This window comes from Bos grunniens, chromosome 5, assembly GCF_055505025.1.
Source record: "Bos grunniens cultivar Pamir isolate PY7600 chromosome 5, Bosgru_T2T1.0, whole genome shotgun sequence".
Lineage (NCBI taxonomy): Eukaryota > Metazoa > Chordata > Mammalia > Artiodactyla > Bovidae > Bos > Bos grunniens.
Genome location: NC_141169.1, coordinates 116,025,959 through 116,048,667, shown reverse-complemented (window position 1 = coordinate 116,048,667; position 22,709 = coordinate 116,025,959). Strand labels below are relative to the sequence as shown.

Sequence of the window (22,709 nt, the reverse complement as noted above, 5' to 3'; positions counted from 1 at the left end):
GGAGTAGCCCATCGGTCACCTCCAGGCATACCAGCTCACCCGCCAGGGTGGCCCTCTGCAGCCACACCACCATCCCCCCCACCCCTGCTCCTGCCTGCCGACCAGCCTGGAGCTCAGCAGCGCCTCCCAGCTGCTATCATCCTTCTGACTGGAGCCTATGAACAGCACTCAGCCCTGCAGTTTCTCTGGAGAGCAAGCCCTTCCCCTCGATGGGCCAGTTCTGCCCTCTCTGGGGATCCGGCCTCTGCAAGCCCACTGCTGTCATTTCCCAGAACAAGCCAGACCCCTCCATCCCTACTTTAAACCTTCCATGTCTGTTAATAGAAACACTGGAGGGCTCGTCTCCCAGCCACCTGCCACGTGTCAGGACTGAGCTGGGGACTCACAAAGCCTCACAGACACCTAATGGGGTGAGGAGGCTCACCCCCGGGGAACGGGGGAGGAAGCCAAGGTCCGAGACTTTCAGGACAAAAGTCCCAGAATCATTGCTGGGACCAGGCCCGTCTTGCTCCTCATTAGCTTTCAGAATTCAGGAAGTGGTGGCAGCAGTACCCGGGCCATGTTAACAGTGTGGACGGCCGGGTTCCAGCCCAAGAGACCAGGATTCAGGGGGTCTAAGGTGAGACAGGAATTTCCATTAACAGATGCGCACACATTCACACACACATTCACACACAGACACACACGCAGACACACACACAGAGGGGCCCTGACCCTCTCTCCCTGCCTCACCCCCTGCCTGTGCTACCGGTACCCAGAGCCACTCCCTTTAGGCAAACCAATGCTACCTGTCCACTGGCCCTGCTCCTGCTCCATCAGCCAGCTCCCCCCTCCTCTGCCCTCAAAATGGGCTCAGTGGGGGACTTCCCTGGCTGTCCAGTGGCTAAGACTCCGTGATCCCACTGCAGGGGGCTGGAGTTCGATCCCTGGTCAGGGAAGTAGAGCCCACACGCCACAACTCAAGATCCCACATGCTGAAAGTAGGACCTGGCCCAGCTAAATAAACAACTTTTTAAAAATTACGCTCCATGGACACACCTCCCCGGGCTTCAGCACACTCTCTGCAGGGGAGTCTCGGTCACTAGCTTCCAGCAGGTACACTGGGACCTCTGATGGGCCCAGCGGCCTCCCGTAAGGCAGGGCCTCTGGCACCAGGGGACACGGTCCCTGTCCCCTCTCCGGGGTCTGATGACATTCCTAGGATGGTGCGTGAGGCCTGAGCAGATGAGAGGGTGCTGGGTGGACCCCCAGACCCACAACCAAATCACTTACCTGGAAGCGGGGAGCAGACGCGCCATGGCTTGAGAACACACGTGGGAGGTGGCCGACCACAGCCACTGGATGTCGCCGGGCATGTCTGGAAGCCACGTCACCAGTCTGCAGGATGGAAACGCAGACACGCACACCTCGTACGTGAGTGAAGACGAGCCACAGCAGAAAGGACAAGAAGAAACCCACCCCGAAGGCAGACACCTGACGCCAGTACCGTCGTTCAGGTACTGCCAGGGTCACTTCTAACCCCAAGCTGATAAATGCCGCAAGGCAAACCCACCTAAAAGCCTAAAGCAAAATGAGGCCACTTTGGACTCAGGAAAGCTCAAAGGACTTACACGAAGATAAAAGGCCTGGGTCTTCCCAGAGCCCAGTCCTCTGGGGCAACGTGGACCCTGGCACACAGCATCTTCTGGTTGAGACACTATCCCCTGCGCCCACATCGAAGGTGCTCGGCCACGTGCGTGCCCGCAGAGGAAGCTGCCAAGGAGGCCTGACCTCTGCCCTCCAGGCTTCCAACACCCCGGACACAAAAAGGACCCCACGTCTCGGGCTTCAAGAAATGTCAGCGGAGGACTTCCCTGGTGGCTCAGTGGCAGAGCCCGCCTGCCAATGCAGGAAGCATGAGTTCGAGCTCTGCTCCAGGAAGATCCCACACACTGAGGAGCACCTAAGCCCATGCACCACTGTTGGGGGCCAGAGTGAGTCACTCCGCCCGTGGCAAAGGTCATGAGGAAGGAGGCTCGACATACGCAAAGGCGGGATCGAGCCTCAGGAGTCCCCCTGGAAATCCTCGAGCATCTACCCCCATAACCAGAGCCTGCCTGCTTTACTACTTTGTGCTCCCACCTACACCTCGGACTTTACGGGGGGCTGTCCCCCACAACCTCTTTCGGAGAAGGAGTTAACCTAGAGCTCCAGTTAATAAAAACTCCTGGGCGTGACAAGAGTGTTTTAACCTACAAACTCCTCTGAAGGTTCTCTAGCCTGCCTGACAGGCTTGTCCGGCCACATGTGATTGCTCACAGCCTCCCAACTGTGAGAGGCACGAGATGCTTTAAACCTTCTAAAAACAGGTTCCTTAGAAAAGTTAGAAAACTATTAGGATAAGTATAATGGGCTGATTAGAAATTGTATTGGTGAAGGGTTTTTCATTTGTTGAGCCAATGTTTGTTGCTAAGTCTCCACATCCCCTGCCCTTACACACGTTAACGAATATATAGAAGAAATAAGTATTAACCTTTGATATTAATCACGTTAGACCTTAGGCTAAGTAAATTCTTTTCTTAACTAAAACCCACTACACTCTCACCCTATAGGAATGTAAGTTTATTTGGGTGGTGTCTGTTTTAAGAATAATCACCCCTGGAGAAATAAGTGTCCTGGTTGACTGACCGCTGTCACAAGGAGAGGGTCATAAATTGTCAGCAGGCCCCCTGGCCAGAAGATGATGTAACACCCCTAAGACCTCTGTATACATTGGTATGAAGCACCTGACTTTGATAAAAGTCAGGACTGCTGACCCCACGTGACTTTTGCATAACATCTCACTGTATAAAAGTAGACCATGGAAAATAAAGAATTGGGATCAGTTTCTCGAAATACTGGTCTCCCCATATTGCTTTCTCTCTCACTCTGGCTGAGTGTCCATCTGGAGCGTGGAACATGCCATGCTTACTAATTATGCCTGGGCTTCTAAGATCCGACCGGGGAGGCCTCAGTGTCTCCTCTCCTTCGGGAGAACAGAAGGACGCCTGCGGCCTACGTAAGTGGTGCAAGCTTCTTGTCTTGAATTTTATTGGTCTCCCGCGTAAACCAAGCTACTCAGCCTCTTTTCTCCACTGAATTTTCCTACTGAGCTATCCTCATTCTATTACTCTTTACATCTTTAGTTAACATCTAACTGAAGCTATTGTATCCTGATCCTCGCCGACGCCGTCCCCGCTTCGCATACCCTGGATCAGCCGGGGCTGGACCCCGGCACACCACAACTACTGAGCCTGTGCTCTCCAGCCCGGGAACCGCAACTACTGAAGCCACGCGCCCGAGAGCCCGTGCTCAGCAACGAGACGTCGCTGCAGTGGGAAGCCATGCCCGCACCTGGAGAGCAGCCCTCACTCACCGCAACTAGAGAAAAGCCCACGCAGCAACGCAGACCCAGCACAGCCAAAAATAAAGAAATATTCTTTAAAAGTGAAACTGTTAGTTGCTCAGTCGAGTCCGACTCTTTGCAACCCCATGGACTGGAGCCTCTGTCCCTGGGATTCTCCAAGCAAGAATACTGGAGTGGGTTTCCATTCCCTTCTCCAGGGGATCTTCCCAACCCAGGAATCAAATCTGGGTCTCCTGCATTAAAGAAAGAAAGAAAGAAAGAAAAACCTACTGTATAGCACATCGAACTCTACTCAATGTTATGTGCCAGCCTGCTTGGGAGGGGGATATGGGGGAGAATGGATACGTGTATATGTATGGCTGAGTTCCTTCACTGTTCACACAAAACTATCAGAACATTGCTAATCGTCTATACTCCTATAAACATGTTTTTGGTGTTAAAAAGATTAAAAAAAAAAAAAAAAATGTCAAGGGACTTCCTGGCGGCCCAGTGGTAAAGAATCTGCCCTCCATTGCAGGGGACGAGGGTTCAATTCCTGGTCAGGTGCCGGGAGCCGGCATATTGCATACTGAGTGCATATTGCATATTGAGTGCAGCACTTTCCACAGCATCATCTTTCAGGATCTGGAATAGCTCAACTGGAATTCTATCACTGCCGGGAGACAGCGTGAGGAGCTCCACCCATGACAAAGGTCATGAGGAAGGAGGCTCGGCATACGCAAAGGCGGGATCGAACCTCAGGAGTCCCCCTGGAAATTCTTGAGCGTCTACCCCCAAAACCAGAGTCTGCCTACTTTCTGCTTTGTGCTCTCACCTACACCTCTGACTTTACGGGGGGCTGTCCCCCACTACCTCTCTCTGAAAAAAGAGTTAGCTTACAGCTCTAGTTAATAATTCCTGGGTGTGACAGTGTTTCAACCTACAAACTCCTTTGGAAGTCCTCTAGCCTGCCTGAATAGGTTTTTCTGGCCACATGTGATTGTTCAGAGCCTCCCAACTGCGAGAGGCAGGAGGTGTTCTAAACTGTCTAAACACAGATTCCTGTGAGTAGTTAAAAGATTGATTAGGAATTGTATTGGTGAAGGGTTTTTCACTTGTTGGGCCAAGGTTTGCTGCTAAGTCTCCATACTCCTTACCTACTGTGTCCTTGGCAGTGTATTGATTGATAGAATGGGTGTATAGAAATGTAAGTAGTAGCCTCAATGTGTGTAACCTTGGACCCTTGAGTTAATTCTTTTCTTGATTGAGCCCACCTCACCTTTGCCCTATAGGAATGCAGCTTTGTCCAATGCTTTTTTGGAGGCTGGTGCCTGACTTTGGAATAATCACCTTTAGAGAAAGATAAGTTTCTTAAAATGTTAACAGGCCTCCTGGCCAGAAGATGATGTAATTCACCTGAACTTTTGCATATGATAAGTTTGAAAGCCTGGCTTCGATTACGACCAGGAACTGCTGTCCTTGCATGACTCCACCCCGTCCCCCATTATCCTCTATGCACAACTTAAGGTATAAAAACTACTTTGGAAAATAAAGTGCGGGCCTTGTTCACTGAAACTTGGTCTCCCCATGTTGCTCTCTCTCTCAAATTCTGGCTGAGTCTCCATCTGGAGCGCGGAACCCGCCACACTTGCTAATTATGCCTGGGCTTCCAAGATCCGACCGGGAAGGCCTGTGTCTCCTCTCCTTCGGGAGAACGGAAGGACGCCTGCGGCCTACGTAAGTGGTGCAAACTTCTTGTTTTGAAGTTTTATTGGTCTCCTGTGTAAACCAAGCTACTCAGCCTCTTTTCTCCACTAAATTTTCCTACTGAGCTATCCTCATCCTATTACTCTTTATATCTTTGATAAAACATTTAAATAAATAGGTCGCTGACGCCGTCCCCGCTTCGAATACCCTGGATCAGCCGGGGCTGGTCCACGGCAGTCAGGGAACTAAGATCACACACGCCCCAGGGCAACTAAGCCCGCTCGCCACGACTAGAGAAGCCCATGTGCATCCTGGTCTGAAAACCAAGCACAAGCACAATACACAAATCAAAGAAGTTATCAGAGTCCTTTTTTAACACAAAGGAAAAGGAAGGAAAAACTATGCCAGAGCAGCCAGCCCTCCTCCCAGGACAAGGCAGGTGGCTGACTGGCAGGGCTGGGGAGTGATGTGGGAGGTCCAGCAGAGCCAGAGAACTGAGCCGGATTTTGAAGGATGGCTGGGACTTTTAGGGGCTTCCCTCATAGCTCAGTTGGTAAAGAATCCACCCGGTTTGATCCCTGGGTGGGGAAGATCCGCTGGAGAAGGGAAAGGGTACCCACTCCAGGGTTCTTGGGCTTCCCCTGTGGTTCAGCTGGTAAAGAATCTGCCTGCAATGTAGGAGACCCCGGTTTGATCCCTGGGTTTGGAAGATCCCCTGAAGAAGGGAAAGCCTACTCACTCCAGTATTCTTGGCCTGGAGAATTCCATGGACTGTATAGTCCATGGGGTCACAAAGAATCGGACATGACTGAGCAACCTTCACTTTCACTTTGGGACGTTTAGAAAGACAGACTGAAAGACATGCTGACTACGTTGCAAAAAGAAAATAAACACTAAAGAAAATCTGAAGAAAACGGAGGGAAAACCATGCCCGGGAATCTAGCAGCCACACAGCGTAGGCCTCGGGATCCTTCCAACACACAGGAATAAATCCCCCTCCCTCCCCAAAACGCAGACCTACAAGAAGCCACAAACCTGAGGGAGCAATGGGAAAGGAGCTGGGGTGGCCAGGGGCTCCCGACCAGGCACCTTTCCAGGGTGTTCCACGCAGACAGCGAGCTCCACCCAGATGTGCAAGGAGCCAGGCTCTGGGCTGAGCGCCCAGCGTGACTCCTCTCACTGAATCCTCACCCTACCTCCAAGCCCCGAGAGGAAGCCAGAAAGCCACGGAAAGCGTTCACCTCTGGACCACAGCGATGGCAGACTCCACGGGCAGCGTACAGGGCAGCATCACGTAGGACATGATCTTAACTGGTAAGAAGTTGCAAATCCTGTTTCTGTACCCATCTGGGTTTTTGACTGCCTTCCTCAGAGCTGAAAAACACAAGTTGGAGGTCTGTTTCCCACCAGCGTAAAAACCAAGCCACCTTCCCCAACTGGTGCCTGGAATTTCTATAAATCCTACCAATCCTGGCAGCTAAGCAATCAGAAAGTGAAAAAGTGAACGTGAAAGTTTCTCAGTCGTGCCCCACTCTTTGTGACCCCATGGACTGTAGCCTGCCGGGCTCCTCTGTTCATGGGATTCTCCAGGCCAGAATACTGGAATGGGTAGCTGTTCCCTTCTCCAGGGGATCTTCCCAACCCAGGGATCAAACCCAGGTCTCCCACATTGCAGGTGTGTCCTTGACCATCTGAGTCAGCAGGGAAAGAATCAGAAGCTATGACAATTGAGGTCAGATGTGGAATGTGCCTACACAGCCCTTGGATCGCCGACAGGACACAGGATCCCTTTGAAAGAGTCTCCTTTAAACTGACTCCCTGCACAAGGGAATGGCAACCCACTCCAGTATTCTCGCCTGCAGAATTTCATGGACAGAGGCGTCTGCTGGGCTACAATCCACGGGGTCACAAAGAGTTGGACACGACTGAGCAGCTTTCACTACTACATTTTACTTCGTTTATTTTTTATTTATTAAATTTATTTGGCTGTGCTGGGTCTTAGCTGTGACATGTGGGATCCAGTTCCTGGACCAGGCATTGAACCTGGGCCCCGTGCTTTGAGAGCTGCACTGACTCTTAGGCACTGCACTGAGGCTTCCAGAATGGAAATCCCACTTCACTACCTCTTTAAATTACTTTTGGAGGCAGACACAATTGTCTCAAATCTGGCCAGCCCAGGCTTCATGAGCTTTTCTTTGCATCTGCAATTGGATTCCACTCTGCCACCTGGGACCCCTAGCCTTCTATTTTCCCCTTTGTGATGACCTCACCATGCCTCAGATCACAATAACCTGAGCAGCTGCTGGTCAGTGCGAATCCTAGGGCATTAGTACCTAAGGCAAGAAACGGCATCCCTTTCATCTTTGTTTTATTCAGCGGCTCAGTTGTGTCCGACTCTTTGTGACCCCGTGGACTGCAGCATGCCAGGCTTCCCTGTCCTTCACCATCTCCCAGAGTTTGCTCAAACTCATGTGCGTTGAGTCAGTGATGCGATCCAACCATTTCATCCTCTGTCGCCCCCTTCTCCTCCTGCCCTCAATCTTTCCCAGCATCAGGGTCTTTTCCAATAAGTCAGCTTTGAAGTGAAGTCAAGTTGCTCAGTCGTGTCTGACTCTTTGCGACCCCGTGGACTGTAGCCCACCAGGCTCCTCCGTCCATGGGATCCTCCAGGCAAGAGGACTGGACTGGGTTGCCATTTCCTTCACTTTCCCCAAATGCCTGACTGGAAACTGGACGGTGCACTCATCTGTCCATCAGACAGTTTGTGATGACACGATAAGATACATCACCTTCAGTGAAGGTTCAAAACTGTGGTTTGGGGAGGAGGAAGACGTTTGGAGGGGCTCCTCAAGAGAGAGAAGACTCTTAGATGGGAGGACAGAGAGCAAACAGCATTGTCAAAGAACGGGCCACCCCAGGAGGCTCCCTAGAAACCCAGTGTGTTTGGACTTTTGAGCAGAGAGCACAGCAGGTTAACTCAAAACTCAGCTAGAGGACGTTCCTGGTGGTCCAGTGGATAAGGGTCCTCCCGCCAGCGCAGGGGCCATGGGTTCTAGCCCTGGTCCAGGGAACTCCATATGCTGTCGAGCACTAAGCCTGTGTGCCACAACTACTGAGCCCTCGCGATGCAGTGACAGAGCCCTTGCAGCTGGAGCCTGTGCTCCGCAGCAAAAGAAGCCACCGCAATGAGGAACCTGGGTACCACAACCAAGAGTAGCCCCTGCTCGCTCAGGGACAGCAAACAAGACCCAGTTCAGCTCAGTCAGCCAGTCGTGTCTGACTGTGACCCCATGGACTGCAGGACGCCAGGCCTCCCTGACCACTGCCAACTCCGGGAGCTTGCTCAGACTCATGTCCATCACGTCGGTGATGCCATCCAACCATCTCATCCTCTGTCATCCCCTTCTCCTCCTGCCCTCAATCTCTCCCAGCATCAGGGTCTTTTTCAGGGAGTCAGCTCTTCACATCACGTGGCCAAAGTATTGGAGTTTCAGCTTCAGCATCAGTCCTTCCAGTGAGTATTCAGAACTGATCTCCTTTAGGATGGACTGGTTGGATCTCCTTGCAGTCCAAGGAGACTCTCAAGAGTCTTCTCCAACACCACAGTTCAAAAGCACCAATTCTTCTGCGCTCAGCTTTCTTCATAGTCCCAACTCTTATATCCATACATGACTCCTGGAAAAACTATAGCCTTGGCTAGACGGAACGAAGACCCAGTGCAACCAAAAATGAATTACATTAAAAAAAAAAAAACAACCCAGCTGCAATGTTATGTGCCAGCCTGGGTGGCAGGAGGGTTTGACAGAATGGATACCTGTATGGCTGAGTTCCTTCACTGATCCCCTGAAAATATCAGGACACTGTAAATCAGTTCTACCCCAATATAAAATGTTTTTGGTGTTAAAAATAAATAGATAAATGAAATAAAAACTCTTTGGAATTTGTTTTCCTCTAGCCATGACCAAATGGGAAGGGAGACAGAGCAAGGACCCAGGGGGATGGGAGGTCCATGCGCGGAGGTGGGGGTCCCGACCAACGAGCGTTGGTCGCTCTGCCCTGTTTCTCCCGGGGCAGCAGCAGGACCTTCCTCCACAGCTCACGGGGAAGCCGCCCTTCCTCCTCTGAAAGGGGCACTGACCACCGCCTCCTCTGCACCCCCCGCCTCCCCGCCCCCAGAGCCAGTACCCATGCTGAGCTCGGGCGACAGGGTCTCCAGGACGCCCTCGTCCCAGGTCAGCACGCTGAGGCGCAGGTGGTCCAGCAGCTCGACTGCCTCAGGCCCCGCCTCCCACGTGGCCACACCCAGAAGAGGCTCCAGGCTCCTGGGCTCCGACTCTGCCTCTGCGGGGGACGCGCTCAGGCACGGATGGGGCCCCTCACGGATGCCTGCGAAGGGCACGGAAACAAAACCCATCAGGCGATTTCAGTCTGCAGGGCCACTACTCGCCCAGCCACCTGCCCACCCAGTTGGAGGAAGCTAACAGGCCTGTTATAGGTACGCAGCGTGGATCCACCTGGGAATAATCCGCCTGGGATCCCCCCTGCTCCACCTCGAACAGGGACCACCAGTCCTAACAGGGAGAGCGCAGGGTGGTACTTGGAAGGGGACGGATGAGGCGGGCAGCTGGCTCTGTCACGCACAAGCCGTGTGGGCTCTAGAGCCACATGTGGATTCATGAGGTTCAGAGGAAAGGATGATTCATAACAACTGAACCACTCGAGAAGCCCAGTGTTCCAGGCCCTGCACGACCCATGCAGCTGCTCCCAGCTGAACGCTGAGGAATCAGAAGCCAGAGAGGTGAAGGGATTTGCCTAAAGTCACACAGCCGACACGCGGCAGAGCGATATTCAAACCCAGGTCTGATATCAAAGATGGCACCCTTCCGTCACCCGACCTTGAGAAGAAGCCACAGGTTGGAGAGTCTGTGCTGGCCCTGCCCTGGGTGCCAGGGCTCAGGGGCTGATCCCCGTGGGTGATTGCTGCTCTCACGCTGCGTGGGGACGGTGGGACGGGTAGACTTGGATGCCCACACCTCCCCGGGCTCACCTCTCGCTTCCAACCTCAGGTTAAAAGCCCAGGGGCTGTCCCTGCATGCCCCTCGCCTCACTCCCAAGCTACACCTCCCGCTTCGACTCCCTTGCATCTTTCCAGCCTCTGACAGACACACAGCTCAGCCTCTGGGGACTTATTCTCTCTGAGGAATGTGTCAGAGAATCTGTTTCCAAGGAACACCTGTCCCGCCCCCATGCATCCTCTGCTGAACCCCAAGGAAGCCAGGGTGACCGAGGCAGAACCTGGCTTAGATCCTTAAACCCAAACCCAGCACCCATGCTGCAAGCGCCCAGCCCACGCCAGGATTTAGAATTACTAAGAATCAGTCGGCATCATTCACTCCAAACTCCTCTTGCTACAGATGTGGAAACAGAGGCCCAGACAGAGAAGGGGCTAGCCCAAAGTCACCTAGCAACTTCTAGAAGGTTCCTCATTGTCTTTTATTTCCAGGTGGCTCCCAAATGCCAATCCCAGTTCAGACCTGCGTTCTAGAACCTCGAACTCTGACATCACCATGCCTTCTGTGTACATGCCTGCTAAGTCGCTTCAGTCGTGTCCAACTCTGAGACCCTGTGGACTGTAGCCCGCCAGGCTCCTCTGTCCATGGAGTTTGTCAAGGCTAGAATACTGGAGTGGGTTGCCAGGCCCTCCTCCAGGGGGTCTTTCCGACCCACGGAACAAACCTGCGTCTCCCACGACTCTCGCGTTGGCCAGTGGGTTCTTTACCACGAGTGCCACCTGGGAAGGCCCAGTCCCTCTGCCAACCACCCAAATCTCTCCCAGGGCACCACCCATGGGGCTCTCGAGCTTTCCTGCAGGACCCGCTCCCTCCCAAGGGCCCAAACTGTGAGCACCACCCTCTGCTCCGGTCCCAGCCACAGACGCCAAGGGCAGGACTTCATCCCCGAGTCCTCCTCCTCGGCAATCTCTGGTGGGTCGTCTCCAAGTCCTGTCCCCTCCGGCCCCTTCCACCTTGCTGCCGTGACCCCAGCCAAACCCATGGTGGCCACCTTGACCGGGGATGTTGGCCTCACCCTCTCTGTACTGCAGCCAGGGGCCCTGGCAGAGCTCCCTCTGCCTGCCCTCACTCCCGCGTCAGCAGCCCTCCCTGGCTCCCTATGGCTGTGAGAGGCAAGCCCCTCTCCACCTCCACAAGGCCCAGCCTTGCCCCTCTTTCCATTCACCCCCATTCCTGTTCCCTCTTATCTGTTCCTCTGTCCCCCACCCCCACCATTCCAGTGACACATGCCTCTTTCCACCTCGAACAGACTACCTGTCTGCAGGACTCACGCTCACACCCCCCCATGCCTAGAACATTCCTGTTCACCCTCAAAGCATCACTGCGGATTTGCGTCCTCCCAGGAGCCCTGCTTTCCCCTGCCTTGCAGAACCCCACCCCCCTTCCCCTAACTGAACCCCAGCTGAATCTACAGCATCCTGTACGTTCCTGCCAGGGCACTGAGCCCTCTGGCAGCCTTCTATTCAGGCACCTGGCCCCTCCCCAATCCCAAGACTAAGCTCCAGGAAGGCAGAGGCTGCATCTGTCTACCCACTGTGGAGTCCCAAGCACACAGCCAACTGCTTAGCGCCCGGAAGGTATACGGTAAGCACTTTCTGAGCAGATAAATACACAGATGTCCCATGAACCACACCAGCTCCTCGGCCTCGGACAAAGACTAACTCAGAGGATCAGTGACTGTAGCAACCGTTAGTGTCCGGGAAAAATAGCTCGAGACACAACTAATACTTGGTTCCACACTAACATGTGAAGAACCCAAGTTCCCCAGCCCAGACCAGCCAGGACCTTCCCCAGAACACAGCTGGGCTGGTGGGCGCGGCCCACACCTGGCTGGAGGCAGCTCTCCTGATGGCTTCACCTGAGACTCAGAAACCGTTTCTCTTCCTTCCTCATCAAACTGCTGCTGCTAAGTTGCTTCAGTCATGTCCGACTCTGTGTGACCCCACGGACTGCAGCCTACCAGGCTCCTCTATCCATGGGATTTTCCAGGCAACAGTACTGGAGTGGAGTGCCACTGACTTCTCCCCATCAAACTAAAGGTTCACAATTGTTCAAGCAGAAATGAAAAAGCAAAGGAGCTGCCTTCGGCTGGCAGACAGGGACACTGCGGAGGGAAAGGAACCCTGGGGCTGTGACCTCTGCAGGGTCAGCCAGGCTCACCCCAGCCCTGCTCCCCAGACTGCGGGCCGTGGCTGCCTCCATTTCTCCATCTGTAAAATGGGCCAATGATTGCCTATCTCTCAGGGCCGAGCCTGATGGCAGGTGAATGTGCTGAGCGTTGAGTGATGGCACCAGCATGGCTCCCCTGGTGACCAAGACTGAACAGAAAAGTGACTCAAAGGGCATGCCTGCCGCCCTCGCCATACGCACCGTTCTTCTCCAAGAACCTGAGCGCGTCCACATATCCTTGAAAGCACAGCTCTCCAAGCATCTGTGGACAAACCACATGACGTGAACCGCAGGCGGAGTCACTAAGCGGCAATCCTTCCAGCAGCGCCTGAAGACGGCAGGCACAGAGCCAGGAACCCCCGAGCTCCGAGTCGACGCCGCCTGTGGACAGGGTTCTGCGCTCCCCGGAAGAGGCAGCCCTTCTTCCTCGCAGGACTCCCCTCGAAGGACACCCGCTCCGCGTGCAGCCTGGACTGGCATCCCAACATGACGGGAGCTGGTTCCTCTGGTGTCCTTTGGTCCCTGGATGAGCCTCCATCTTCACAAATACCGGGGCCTGATCTCCTTGTCATGGGACACTGAGCTGCCTCCTCTGCACTCAAACCACATGGGCACCTGATGCTGTGGTCCAGCCTTATCTCTACCCATGACGACACGCCTTCACGTACGCTGTATGGCATGGCCTTCTTTCTCCCCAGAGAGCTGTCACTGTGCAGATTCTACCAACTTTCTTACTATATTAGGGTGGTAAGTTCCAGCACACTATAGTGACAGTCAAAACAAAAGATTAAATGGGGAATTTCCCGGTGGTCCAGCGGTTAAGACTCCACGCTCTCAGGCCAAGGACTCGAGTTCAATCCCTCAAGATCCTACAAGTCTCAAGGCCCAGCTGGGGAAAAAAAGGAAAAGATTAAACCACCAAACGCAGTGTAATTCTTGACCATGGCTGCCAATAATCACTGGGGGCCTCACCTGGTGGTCTGGTGGCTCAGGCTCTGCACGCCCAAGGCAGGGGGTGTCGACCTCCGGTCAGGGAACTAGATCTTGTGCCACAACTAAGACCCAGTGCAGCCAAATTAATTAATTTAAAAAGAATCATCGGGATAATTAAATAATAAAAAACAAAACACCCTACTGCCCAGGCTGTGATGTGCTATGGTCGGTCATGTCCAACTCAATTGCTCCTTTGCCTTGGGATTTCCCAGGCAAGAATACTGGAGTGGCTTGCCATTTCTTTCTCCAGGGGATCTTACCAACCCAGGGACCAAACCCCAGTCTCTTGCATCTCCTGCATTGGCAGATGGATCCAGGCTGTGGATACTTAAGCCACAGCCCCTGGAAGTGAGATCTCAGTGGCAACCCCCAGCCCTCCGTTCCAATGGCCCCAGGGGATTCCGGTGGCCAGCGGGAGGCAGCCCTGAACTGAGCTCCTTTCCAAGGATGGGCTTTGTTGCTGTTGGTCCATCAGTGTGGGGAACAGCTGCTGCTCTGCTCACTCAGTCATCTCCGACTCTTTGTGACCCTTTGGACTGTAGCCCGCCAGGCTCCTCTGTCCGGGGGATTTTTCAGGCAAGAATTATGGAGTGGCTTCCCATTTCCTTCCCCCAACTCAGGGATCGAACCCACATCTCCCGAGTCTCCTGCATTTCAGGCAGATTCTTCACCCAGTGAGCCATCCGGGAAGCCTGAACAGCTGCTGGGTCGCCTGGCAAGGAGGGACGCAAAGGGGAGAACAGCACCCCCAGAACTCACAGCCCCCTCTCACCTTGACATCCAGCATTAACAGCGACCGGAACATCAGGTAGAGGTTCTCTGTGCAGAAGTGCATGTTGAGCTTGGTGAACCCTTCGTTAAGAAAGAACGTGGACTTGACTTTGGGGCAGATGTCGCTCTCCCCATAGAAGGGGGACACAGTGATGGTCTTTTTGGAATCAACGAAGGGCATGATATCACTTACTCCTCCGTCCACATATCGCTTTTAAGGGAGAGGACAAAAAAAAGGACACATTGTCATTAGTTCTAGGCTGGAGTTCTCTGTGTGCTTCAGATTAGGGATAGAGACTTCTCAGAGCCGCAGGGAGACCTAGTGAGAGACCAGGGAGTTTGGAACAACTCTTGCAGCAAATCCCCAGCGAGCATTTCTGTGCCAGGCCAGGCTGCAGGCTGGCACTCAGGACTGCCACATGCTGTTAGCGAGCATTTCTGTGCCAGGCCAGGCTGCAGGCTGGCACTCAGGACTGCCACATGCTGTTACGCAGCGCGCGCGCTGCACCAGAACAGTGCCGGGTGAAGAGGCACACGGAGGCTGGCGCCTGGCCACGTTGCTGTGCCCAGTCACGAGCGACCCCAGGCGAGTCCATGTAATTCGCATCCACTAGGGGCGCTGAGCGCACTCAGGGTAGAGTGTGATGTAGGTGGCGCCAGAGAGAGACAGATGGTCATGGGTTCGATTCCCGAGGCCCCCTGCTGCTTGAGCGATCTTGGACGAGACACCTAACCTGTGGTCCTGACTCTCTGTCCACACCTGGGCAATGAGAACCAGCACTGGAGACTTAAATGACACGGCAAACCCAGGACTTGCGCTCTTAAAAACTGGCATCTTATCCCACAGGAAAGGAGCATCTGGGTAAGCACTGTGAGAATCCATTTTCCTATATTCCATGTAAGCACTCAGGAACTCTGTTGTGTCCAGCTGTTTACGACCCCATGGACTGTGGCCCGCCAGACTCCTCTGCCCATGGGATTCTCCAGGCAAGAATACCTGGAATGGGGGTGCCATCTCCTACTCCAAGTGATCTTCCCGACCCAGGAATCAAACCCAAACTCTTGCATCTCCTGCATTGGCAGGCAGGTCTTTATCACTGTGCCACCTGGGAAGTCCTCCTATTAATGTATTCATAGCCTCAAACAACCTTAGTGCCCACGGCCAGGCTGGGGCAGCAAGGTTGTGCTACAGTTTGGATCGAGTCTAGACCTATGAAGCCAACATCTTGAATGATTCCCGAACCTCAAACCATCATAGTCTAGCTGTCGTTGCCCATGGTGGGGGTGGGGGAGCCTTCAAATATCACAAGGGGGAGGCTTTCCCCAGCCAGTCCTTCCAAAGGGAGACATGCCAGGGCACACTTTGGCCTAATGTGAGTCCCGGACAGGATTGGGCATGCTCAGGCACGCCTTCGGGATCAGGAGAGTCCTCCCTTGAGGCCCACAGTGATCAGCTGTGCACACACACCACTAGTTTCTGCATCGTAGCTGTTTGTCATCGTCAGATCCCTCACTGGCAGAAAGGGACTCGGAACCCAACATCAGCAAAGTTGAGATTGAGATGGGCAGAAGCAAGGGACTGTTTTTCCAATTGTTTTTTATGTTTTTAATTCATGTTTGCTGGAGCCTAGGTGCTTCCCACTGTCGTCTTACTTTCTGCTGTACAACAACGGGCAGCTGTTATACACACACACACATGCCCTCTTTTGCCGCTCAAGGTCTACTGTAAAGTCCAATGACTCCTCTGTCCTGTGGGGTTTTCCTCCAGCCTGAACTTTCCTGGAGGAATGTTCTGAGTTTGCTCAGTGGAATCCCAAGAACACTCTGCTCTGACTTTCAGCAGGTTTTGTCTGAGGACACTGAGGCTGTGACTGTGTGTGGCCCACGGCCGGGGCGGCCAAGGGGAAGTGCAAAGATGACAATGACAACAACGACAAAACAACCCACATTTACCTAATACTTAAGAGTGCCGGCCTCTGTGCCGGGCACTTCAGTGCATTATTGCAGGTAAGTTCCACGAAAGTGCAACAACTGCACACTATTATTGACTCCCAGTTTGCAATTCTTTCTAAGACTTAAGAAATGTGTCCAGAGACTTTTCTGGAGGCTCGGTGGCTAAGATCCCACACTCCCAATACAGGGGGGCCGGCTTCAGTAGCTGGTCAGGGAACTAGACCGGGGACACCACAGCTAAGCATTTGCATGCCACAACCGAAGAGCCAGAGTTCCGCAACTAAGACCCGGCACAGCCAAATCAGCAAATAAATGTTAGAAAGAAAGAAAGGAACGGATCAACGTGGCCCAGCTAACATGGGCTAAAGCAGACACTCGATTCTAGGTTTGTCTGCCAGGCAGGGGCTGTGAGAACCACAGGTGACCGCTTCATGGCTCCAGGCCTCGGTTTTCTCATCTGTAAATAGGGCCAGCTGTGTGTCTGTCCGGCGGAAGCTCCGGGGCACGAGTGAGCCTATTCGCAACCTGCCTTTGCAAGTCGCTTTGCAGTGTGAGGCCCGTACTGCTGTTAAAGCGTGAACCGAAAGGGCTTCTGAAGTGCCTTCCTGCTGAGACATGGGGATGTCTCGTCTTCTCTCCCACAGCTGTGACAACCTAAACGGTCTCCAGACGTCGCCAGATGTCCCGGGACAAGGGACAGAATTATCTGACAACCACTGCCCTAGAAGGAGGCTGCCAGGTGGTCCAGCATCCAGCCCAGAGTCTGTAGGACCGACACCTCAACTTCTGCTCTTCCTCCTGAGCCAGTGCTCAGGAACAGCCACATGTGTCTACACCGGAGTTGAATCACAGCCCTGTCGGAAGCCTCTGCCCAAAGCCATGGACCGAAAAAGACAGAGTCAGAGGCAGAGAGGATTGAAACTCTCAGCTCCTCAGAATTAAACCTTAAGTGAGTAAATTGACTCTTGAGCAACTTATACTCTAAGTAGGCCACTGGGCACCTATGTCGGTGCTCATGTGGAGATAATGTGAACAGCTTACGTTACAGGTGAGCAGTTAATTATCCCACACAAAGTCAGTTTTGCTTCAAGAGAGCTTGGAAGGGGTTCAGCTGTGGAACCTCTGTCTGAAGGCTGAGAGGCAAAAGGCTTTCTTCATTTAGGGACAGGTCTCAGGGGCCCAGGGTGCCTGAGCCCAGGGCCTTGTCTTCCTTTTTTTTTTCCAAGATGCTTAGTACGGGATTTAGTTCCTGGACCAGGGATAGACCCAGGCCCTTGGGAGTGAAAGTGCAGAGTCTTAACCACTGGACCACCAGGGAATTCCCAGAAACACCGTTGAAAAGTGGACTTACCACGCCTCTGAAGGAAGGGGGGATCCAGCCACAGATGAAAGGGACGTAGGAGGAACAGCACAAGGCCTGCGAAGGCAAAAGAGAGTGAAACCACAGCACAGCCCAGACCAGGCGGCCTTTTACTCCCTGGGCCTTCACAAGCCTTCTACAAGCAAGGACAGCAATAAGCCTGAAAGCGCTGCTGGCAGAGCAGGTGCTTTTCTGAATGGTTGGATGAAGATGAGCCTGCCCACACACTTATTACTTCAGCGTGCTTGTGTGCTACGTCACATCCGACTCTTTGTGACCCGCATGGACCGTAGCCCACCACGCTCCTCTGTCCATGCGGTTTTCCAGGCAAGAACACTGGAGTGGAGTGCCATTGCCTTCTCTGGGAGATTAGATCAGGGCTTTGCAATTACTGACACTCATCAGAATCACCTGGAAAGCTTGGCCAATCACAGACTCGGGGCCCCACCCCTAAGATTCTGATGAGGCAGGCTGGAGGCGGGGCCTGAGAGCCTGCACTTCTAAAACACCCCCAGGAGATACTGCTGCTGCGGGTCCCCGGGGGACCACGCTCTGCATCTCACCGAGCTAGCGAGCACTAAATTAAGCATGATGTAACACTGGTGCAATGAGAGAAAAGGGCTCCTGTGGGAATGCACAGGTGCTGGGACCTAGAAAATGCTCCCAGAAACAAGGTTAAGTGGAAGACGACACTGGCTGCTGAGAAGCAGCTGGTTATATTCGCCAGGCAGCTGGCTCGTATGGACCTGTGTTAAGTGAAATGACGCCCAAGGCATTCTCACAAAAGACTCAGCCAAACCAAACGGCATTTTGATATCGCCAATGATCTTCTCTGTGCTAGAGCCAGAGGACAGAGGTAACCAAGACACGCTCCCACCCTTGTGGGCTTCACTGGGCGGGTCCTCATTAAGGAACAGGCATCGTTGGGAGGACGGCCACACACATAAGGTCCCTGGAGCAGGAGGTTATGAACCAAGGCGTGAAGGAGGGGGAGACACTGTTCGAAGCTGACACTGTCTGGGACACCCCAGGTTTGCACAGGCTCTGGACCAGCCCGCTGGAGGCACACAGCTTCCATCACTCTGGTGCAGGAAGCCAACCTGCATCACGGGCAGCCAGGTTCTCCTGCATCTTAAGTAAAACATGGGGCAGACTGGCTTACAACAGCCCCTCCCTGTGTTGCTTCCAAAACGAAATGGCCCTTCCGACTCGACAGTACCCAGATAAGCCGCTTACGTCCACGACTTCGTCTTTGGAATGAAAATCCGACACCAGCACGTTTTTTCCGTCGGACACTCTGGTAAGCGAGACGACCATCTTGCCCGAGACAAGCTGGTGGACGTTGTCAGGGAGGTGTCTCTGGAGACCGTCTCGGATGTGCTTGCTCAAACTGAAGCCTGGGTGGACGATCCCGAATTTCTGGCTTCTGGCGCTCCGGGTGAGGTCCACGAGGATCTGCAACATCTGGTCTGGGTCGGGGGTGAAGTGGAGGATGGGCAGGGAGGGGAAGAAGGGAGGGGGAGGGGTGGAGAGAGAAATATGCAAAGGAATGTACCACCCTGGAGGTGGCCATTGCTTTGCGGTGGGACCAGAAACCTGATGGCAAGGAAGCTGCCAACCCTCTCCTTTGTCTAGACCTGGGCTGCCGGATCGGGCCGGTGGTTCCTGAGCGTGAGATGTGGTTAGTCCACACTGATGGGTAAAAGACGCACGGGATCCCGAGGGCTTAGAATGACGATCACAACAACAAAACGTTGACTATCTCATGGGTAATGTTTTGTGTTGATTAGATGTGAAAATGGCAATATTTGGGCTACACTGGGATAAATCAAATAAATTTCACTGATGTCTTTTATTTCTTCCACGTAGTTCAATGGACATGAATTTGAGCAAATTCCAGGAAATACTGAAGGACAGGGAAGCCTGGTGTGCTGCAGTCCACGGGGTGGCAAAGAATCAGACACGACTTGCTGACTGAACCACAACTAGGAAATAAAGATACACATAATCCTGTTGGTCAGAGCCGTTCTTGACCCTCCCGGGCCAGAGGAACGAGCCTCCAGAGGCCCAGGGAGCCCTCCCTTCGTCTTCATCCCTCCATCAAGGCCAGATGCCAGGAACCCACAGCATCAGAGCTTGAGCATGGATGGGCCTAACCCTGCAGGGAGCAGAGAGCAAGCGCAGGCTGGGACCTGAGTTTGAATCCTGTCTCTACCGCTTACTAGCTGAGCAACTTCAACACGTTACATCACTCCTTCTGAGCCTCAGACAGTATGTTTTTAATGTGGGACAACACTCACCTGTATTCTGGAGATGGAGAAGGTTAGGTACACTAAAATCTGTACACGGTCAACCCGGAGGAAGCACCTCGTAAATTTCTAGACTTAACTTTCAAAAACACATTTGCTTATTTATTTGCTGCACCAGGTCTTGTTGCGGCACATGGAACTGTGTGAAGATCTTTGATCGTCACTGTGCAGGCCAGTTCTTCCCAGGCAGCATGCAAATTCCCAGTGCAGCATGAGAACCCTTAGTTGTGACATGTGGGATCTAGTTCCCCAACCAGGGACGCAACCCGGGTCCCCTGCATTGGCAGCACGGAGTCTTAGCTACTGGACCACCAAGGAAGTCCCCAGACTTAACTCTGAACCTCTGGAAAGGGAGTCACTCAGCCCCGGGGCTCCTCTGTCCATGGGGATTCTCCAGGCAAGAATACTGGAGTGGGCCATGCCCTCCTCCAGGGGATCTTCCCCACCCAGGGATCGAACCTGGGTCTCCTGCAGTGCAGGCAGATTCTTTACCCTCTGAGCCACCAAGGACACTTTTAACCTCTAATGCTACGATTGCCAGACCGTCTAGTGGACACAGGGCCCTTTCATGCTCCATCTGACCTCACTCACTGGCCTGGGCCCCTCTGGTGGCCTGCACTGCCCTGGCAGGCAGTGCCAGCCCAAGCCCTGGTCATCCACAGATGCGGGGACGCAGAGGGCCCGGACACACCAGCAGGCCCTGACCCACTTCCGACTCCACTGGGTTCTCCCTGCACATGTGGCCCCTTTGAGGCCAGACAGAAGGCACATGATTGCACAGAGCTGCTTGGTTCTGCCAGGCTCTTCTTCCAGGTCAGCCCTGGCTGAGAGATGTGCTCAGGAACCCTGCCCAAGCCACAGGCCCTGGGAATGCTCCCCGGAGCTCCCCAAAGTCAGACAGGCAGTTAAAGCAGGAAACCGGGGCTCCCAGACCCTGCGGAGCAGTTCTTGCCAAAACCTCCAGACCCTTTCGGGGGACTTGCTGGTCCCGAGCCTCCCCCTGCAAGCCCAGACGCTCCGCTGCACCTGTCCTCTACCTGTGAACCTCCTCCAGGCTGGATTCGGCCAACTTCCGGTGCTGGGGTCTGTGCATCGGAATCAATGAAACACTGGACTGTGTGCGTGTCTCCAGGTCACAAGCGGGAGACGCAAGGGTTGGCTTTTATCACAGCTCAAGTCCAAGCTGTGCAGACTGGCTGTGTGTCCAGTCTAGTCACCCCCGAGGTCACATTTCCTGCTCTTTGCCCCTCTCCCTCTCGATGGAGACGGTTGCCAGCGTGGCCTCTCCCAATCCCCAACTCACAATCAGCCCAGGGTCTCCTCACTGATCCTATCCAGTGGCAGGGCTGTGAGTATTCGTAAGGGATTCCTGGTCTCCAGGAACAGTCACTTCCTGCTGGCAGTGCCCAACACAGCTGTCCCCGGGTAGAGCAAAATGTAAAGTGTTGAGGAAGCCCAGTAAAACAGGGGCCGGTGAGAAGAAGCTCTGTCGCCCAGTGTGGGCACCAACAGCCTCACCGCTCCAGGCTCTGCTCCCTGGCCAGAACCACAGGCCAAGGACGCCAGGCCCTAGTGATTCAGGCCCGCTGGCCACCAGCCTCGGTCCTCCCCTCCCTCCGGTCTCTACGGGGACGGAGACCTTCACTAGGACAAGATTCAAACAGCCAGGACCTGTTTCCAGGGCACTGTGCAGGGACGTGGTGGGGAGGATGGGATGGGAACGTCCAGTCCCCCAAAGGGTCTCCAACACCAGGAAAGGAGGAGAGGAGACAACTTTGCGAATTCCTCTCCTCTCCCAAAACAGCTCTCCTCAACCCCCTTTCACCCCAAACCAGCAAGCTGCCTTCTACCTCAGAGGCACCCTGGCGCCCCCCAGTCCCCAGGGTTGGGCGGAGTTCAAAGGCCCCTGGCGGCGGCGGAGACGGGGGGCTGTCTCAGCCCCTCGAGTCCCCAGAGGGAAGAAGGTACTCACCCCTGCCTGGGACACAGCCCCAAACCTCCCTCCTGGCCTCACGCAGGGGAAATGGGAACTCCGCTCCCCCGACCGCGTCACGCTCCCTCCTCCCGGTCGCTCCGACACCACCTGGCTCTTAGTCCCGGAATGGGCAGAGGGGCTTCCTCCAAGCCCGGGAGCCAAAAGGGAATTGAGGCGAGGATGCGCTCCGGGTTTGCACGCCCCGCTTCCAGGGCTCCCCGGCGCCGGGCAAAAAAAGATGCACTGGACGACCCAACTGTTGGGGGGAGACCCCGGCTTTACCCCCGCAGGGCCCGCTTCCAGCCCCGGCTCCCAGCGCGCGCCCCATCCCGGCGCGGAGCCCGGGACCTACCCAGCGGGATCCCGGAGAGGAAGGAGGCGCAGTGCAGCGCGCCCGCCGAGGCGCCGAAGAACTTTTGCACTTGGCGGAGGAGGTGCGGGGCGTGCTCGCTCAGGCAGCGGGTCACCCCGATGTGGTAGAAGCCCAGGAAGCCGCAGCCGGCGAAGGACAGGCTCCAGCCGCTCTCGGCGTCGTACATAGCGGCGGGAGGTTGGGGCGGTGGGCCGGGGTCCGAGCGCGCCGCGGCTCCGTCCGGCGCCCACCCTGCTTCTCCGCCGGGCCTGGGCGCCGCAGCCCGGGCTATTCCCGGCGCGACGTCACCGGCCCCGCCCCCGCCCCACTCGGACCACGCGAGCCAGCCTCCGGGCGGCCCAGTGCGGGTAGCGCGGCCACCCCGCCCTCCCCGGAGGCGGGAGGCTGGGAGGGGTCTGGACCCTGCGGAGCAGAGAGCGGAAGACCTGGGCCAGGTGAGGGTGGAGGAGGGAGTTCCTGCAGCTCCTTTGACAGTGCAGATCCAGAGCTTCCTTGCCGGTTCCTTTTCACCCCTTAAACCAGTTAGAACGTTACAGCTGCCTACTTAACGTTCTTTGTTTAAGTTTAAAAACAATTTTTTTTTTTAAATTTTCGGTAGCCCTGTGTCTTCTTTGCTGCCCCAGAGGACCTCCTCTTCACTGCAGTGCGTGGGTTTCTCCTCGT

The 22,709-nt window shown here is 54.5% G+C and overlaps 1 protein-coding gene across 4 annotated transcripts in view; it reads right to left on the bottom strand.

Moving 5' to 3' along the window:
• Positions 1–22,410, bottom strand: part of LOC147373225 (1-acylglycerol-3-phosphate O-acyltransferase PNPLA3-like) — a 28,177-nt gene extending 5,767 nt beyond the window's left edge. Inside the window, exons 1-8 of one of the 4 annotated variants that reach the window (XM_086403211.1) lie at positions 22,026–22,410; positions 18,626–18,858; positions 17,381–17,446; positions 14,078–14,287; positions 12,514–12,574; positions 9,257–9,457; positions 6,313–6,445; positions 1,273–1,377 (exon numbers count right to left, since the gene is read on the bottom strand). In XM_086403211.1, coding sequence (XP_086259337.1) covers positions 1,273–1,377; positions 6,313–6,445; positions 9,257–9,457; positions 12,514–12,574; positions 14,078–14,287; positions 17,381–17,446; positions 18,626–18,858; positions 22,026–22,212 — 1,196 coding nt within the window. In that variant the 5' untranslated portion in view covers positions 22,213–22,410. Of the gene's footprint in view, positions 1–1,272; positions 1,378–6,312; positions 6,446–9,256; positions 9,458–12,513; positions 13,202–14,077; positions 14,288–17,380; positions 17,447–18,625; positions 18,859–22,025 lie in introns of those variants that run through there. The other 3 variants (XM_086403210.1, XM_086403213.1, XM_086403212.1) reach the window with 3 other exon arrangements.
• Positions 22,411–22,709: the final 299 nt, after the last annotated feature.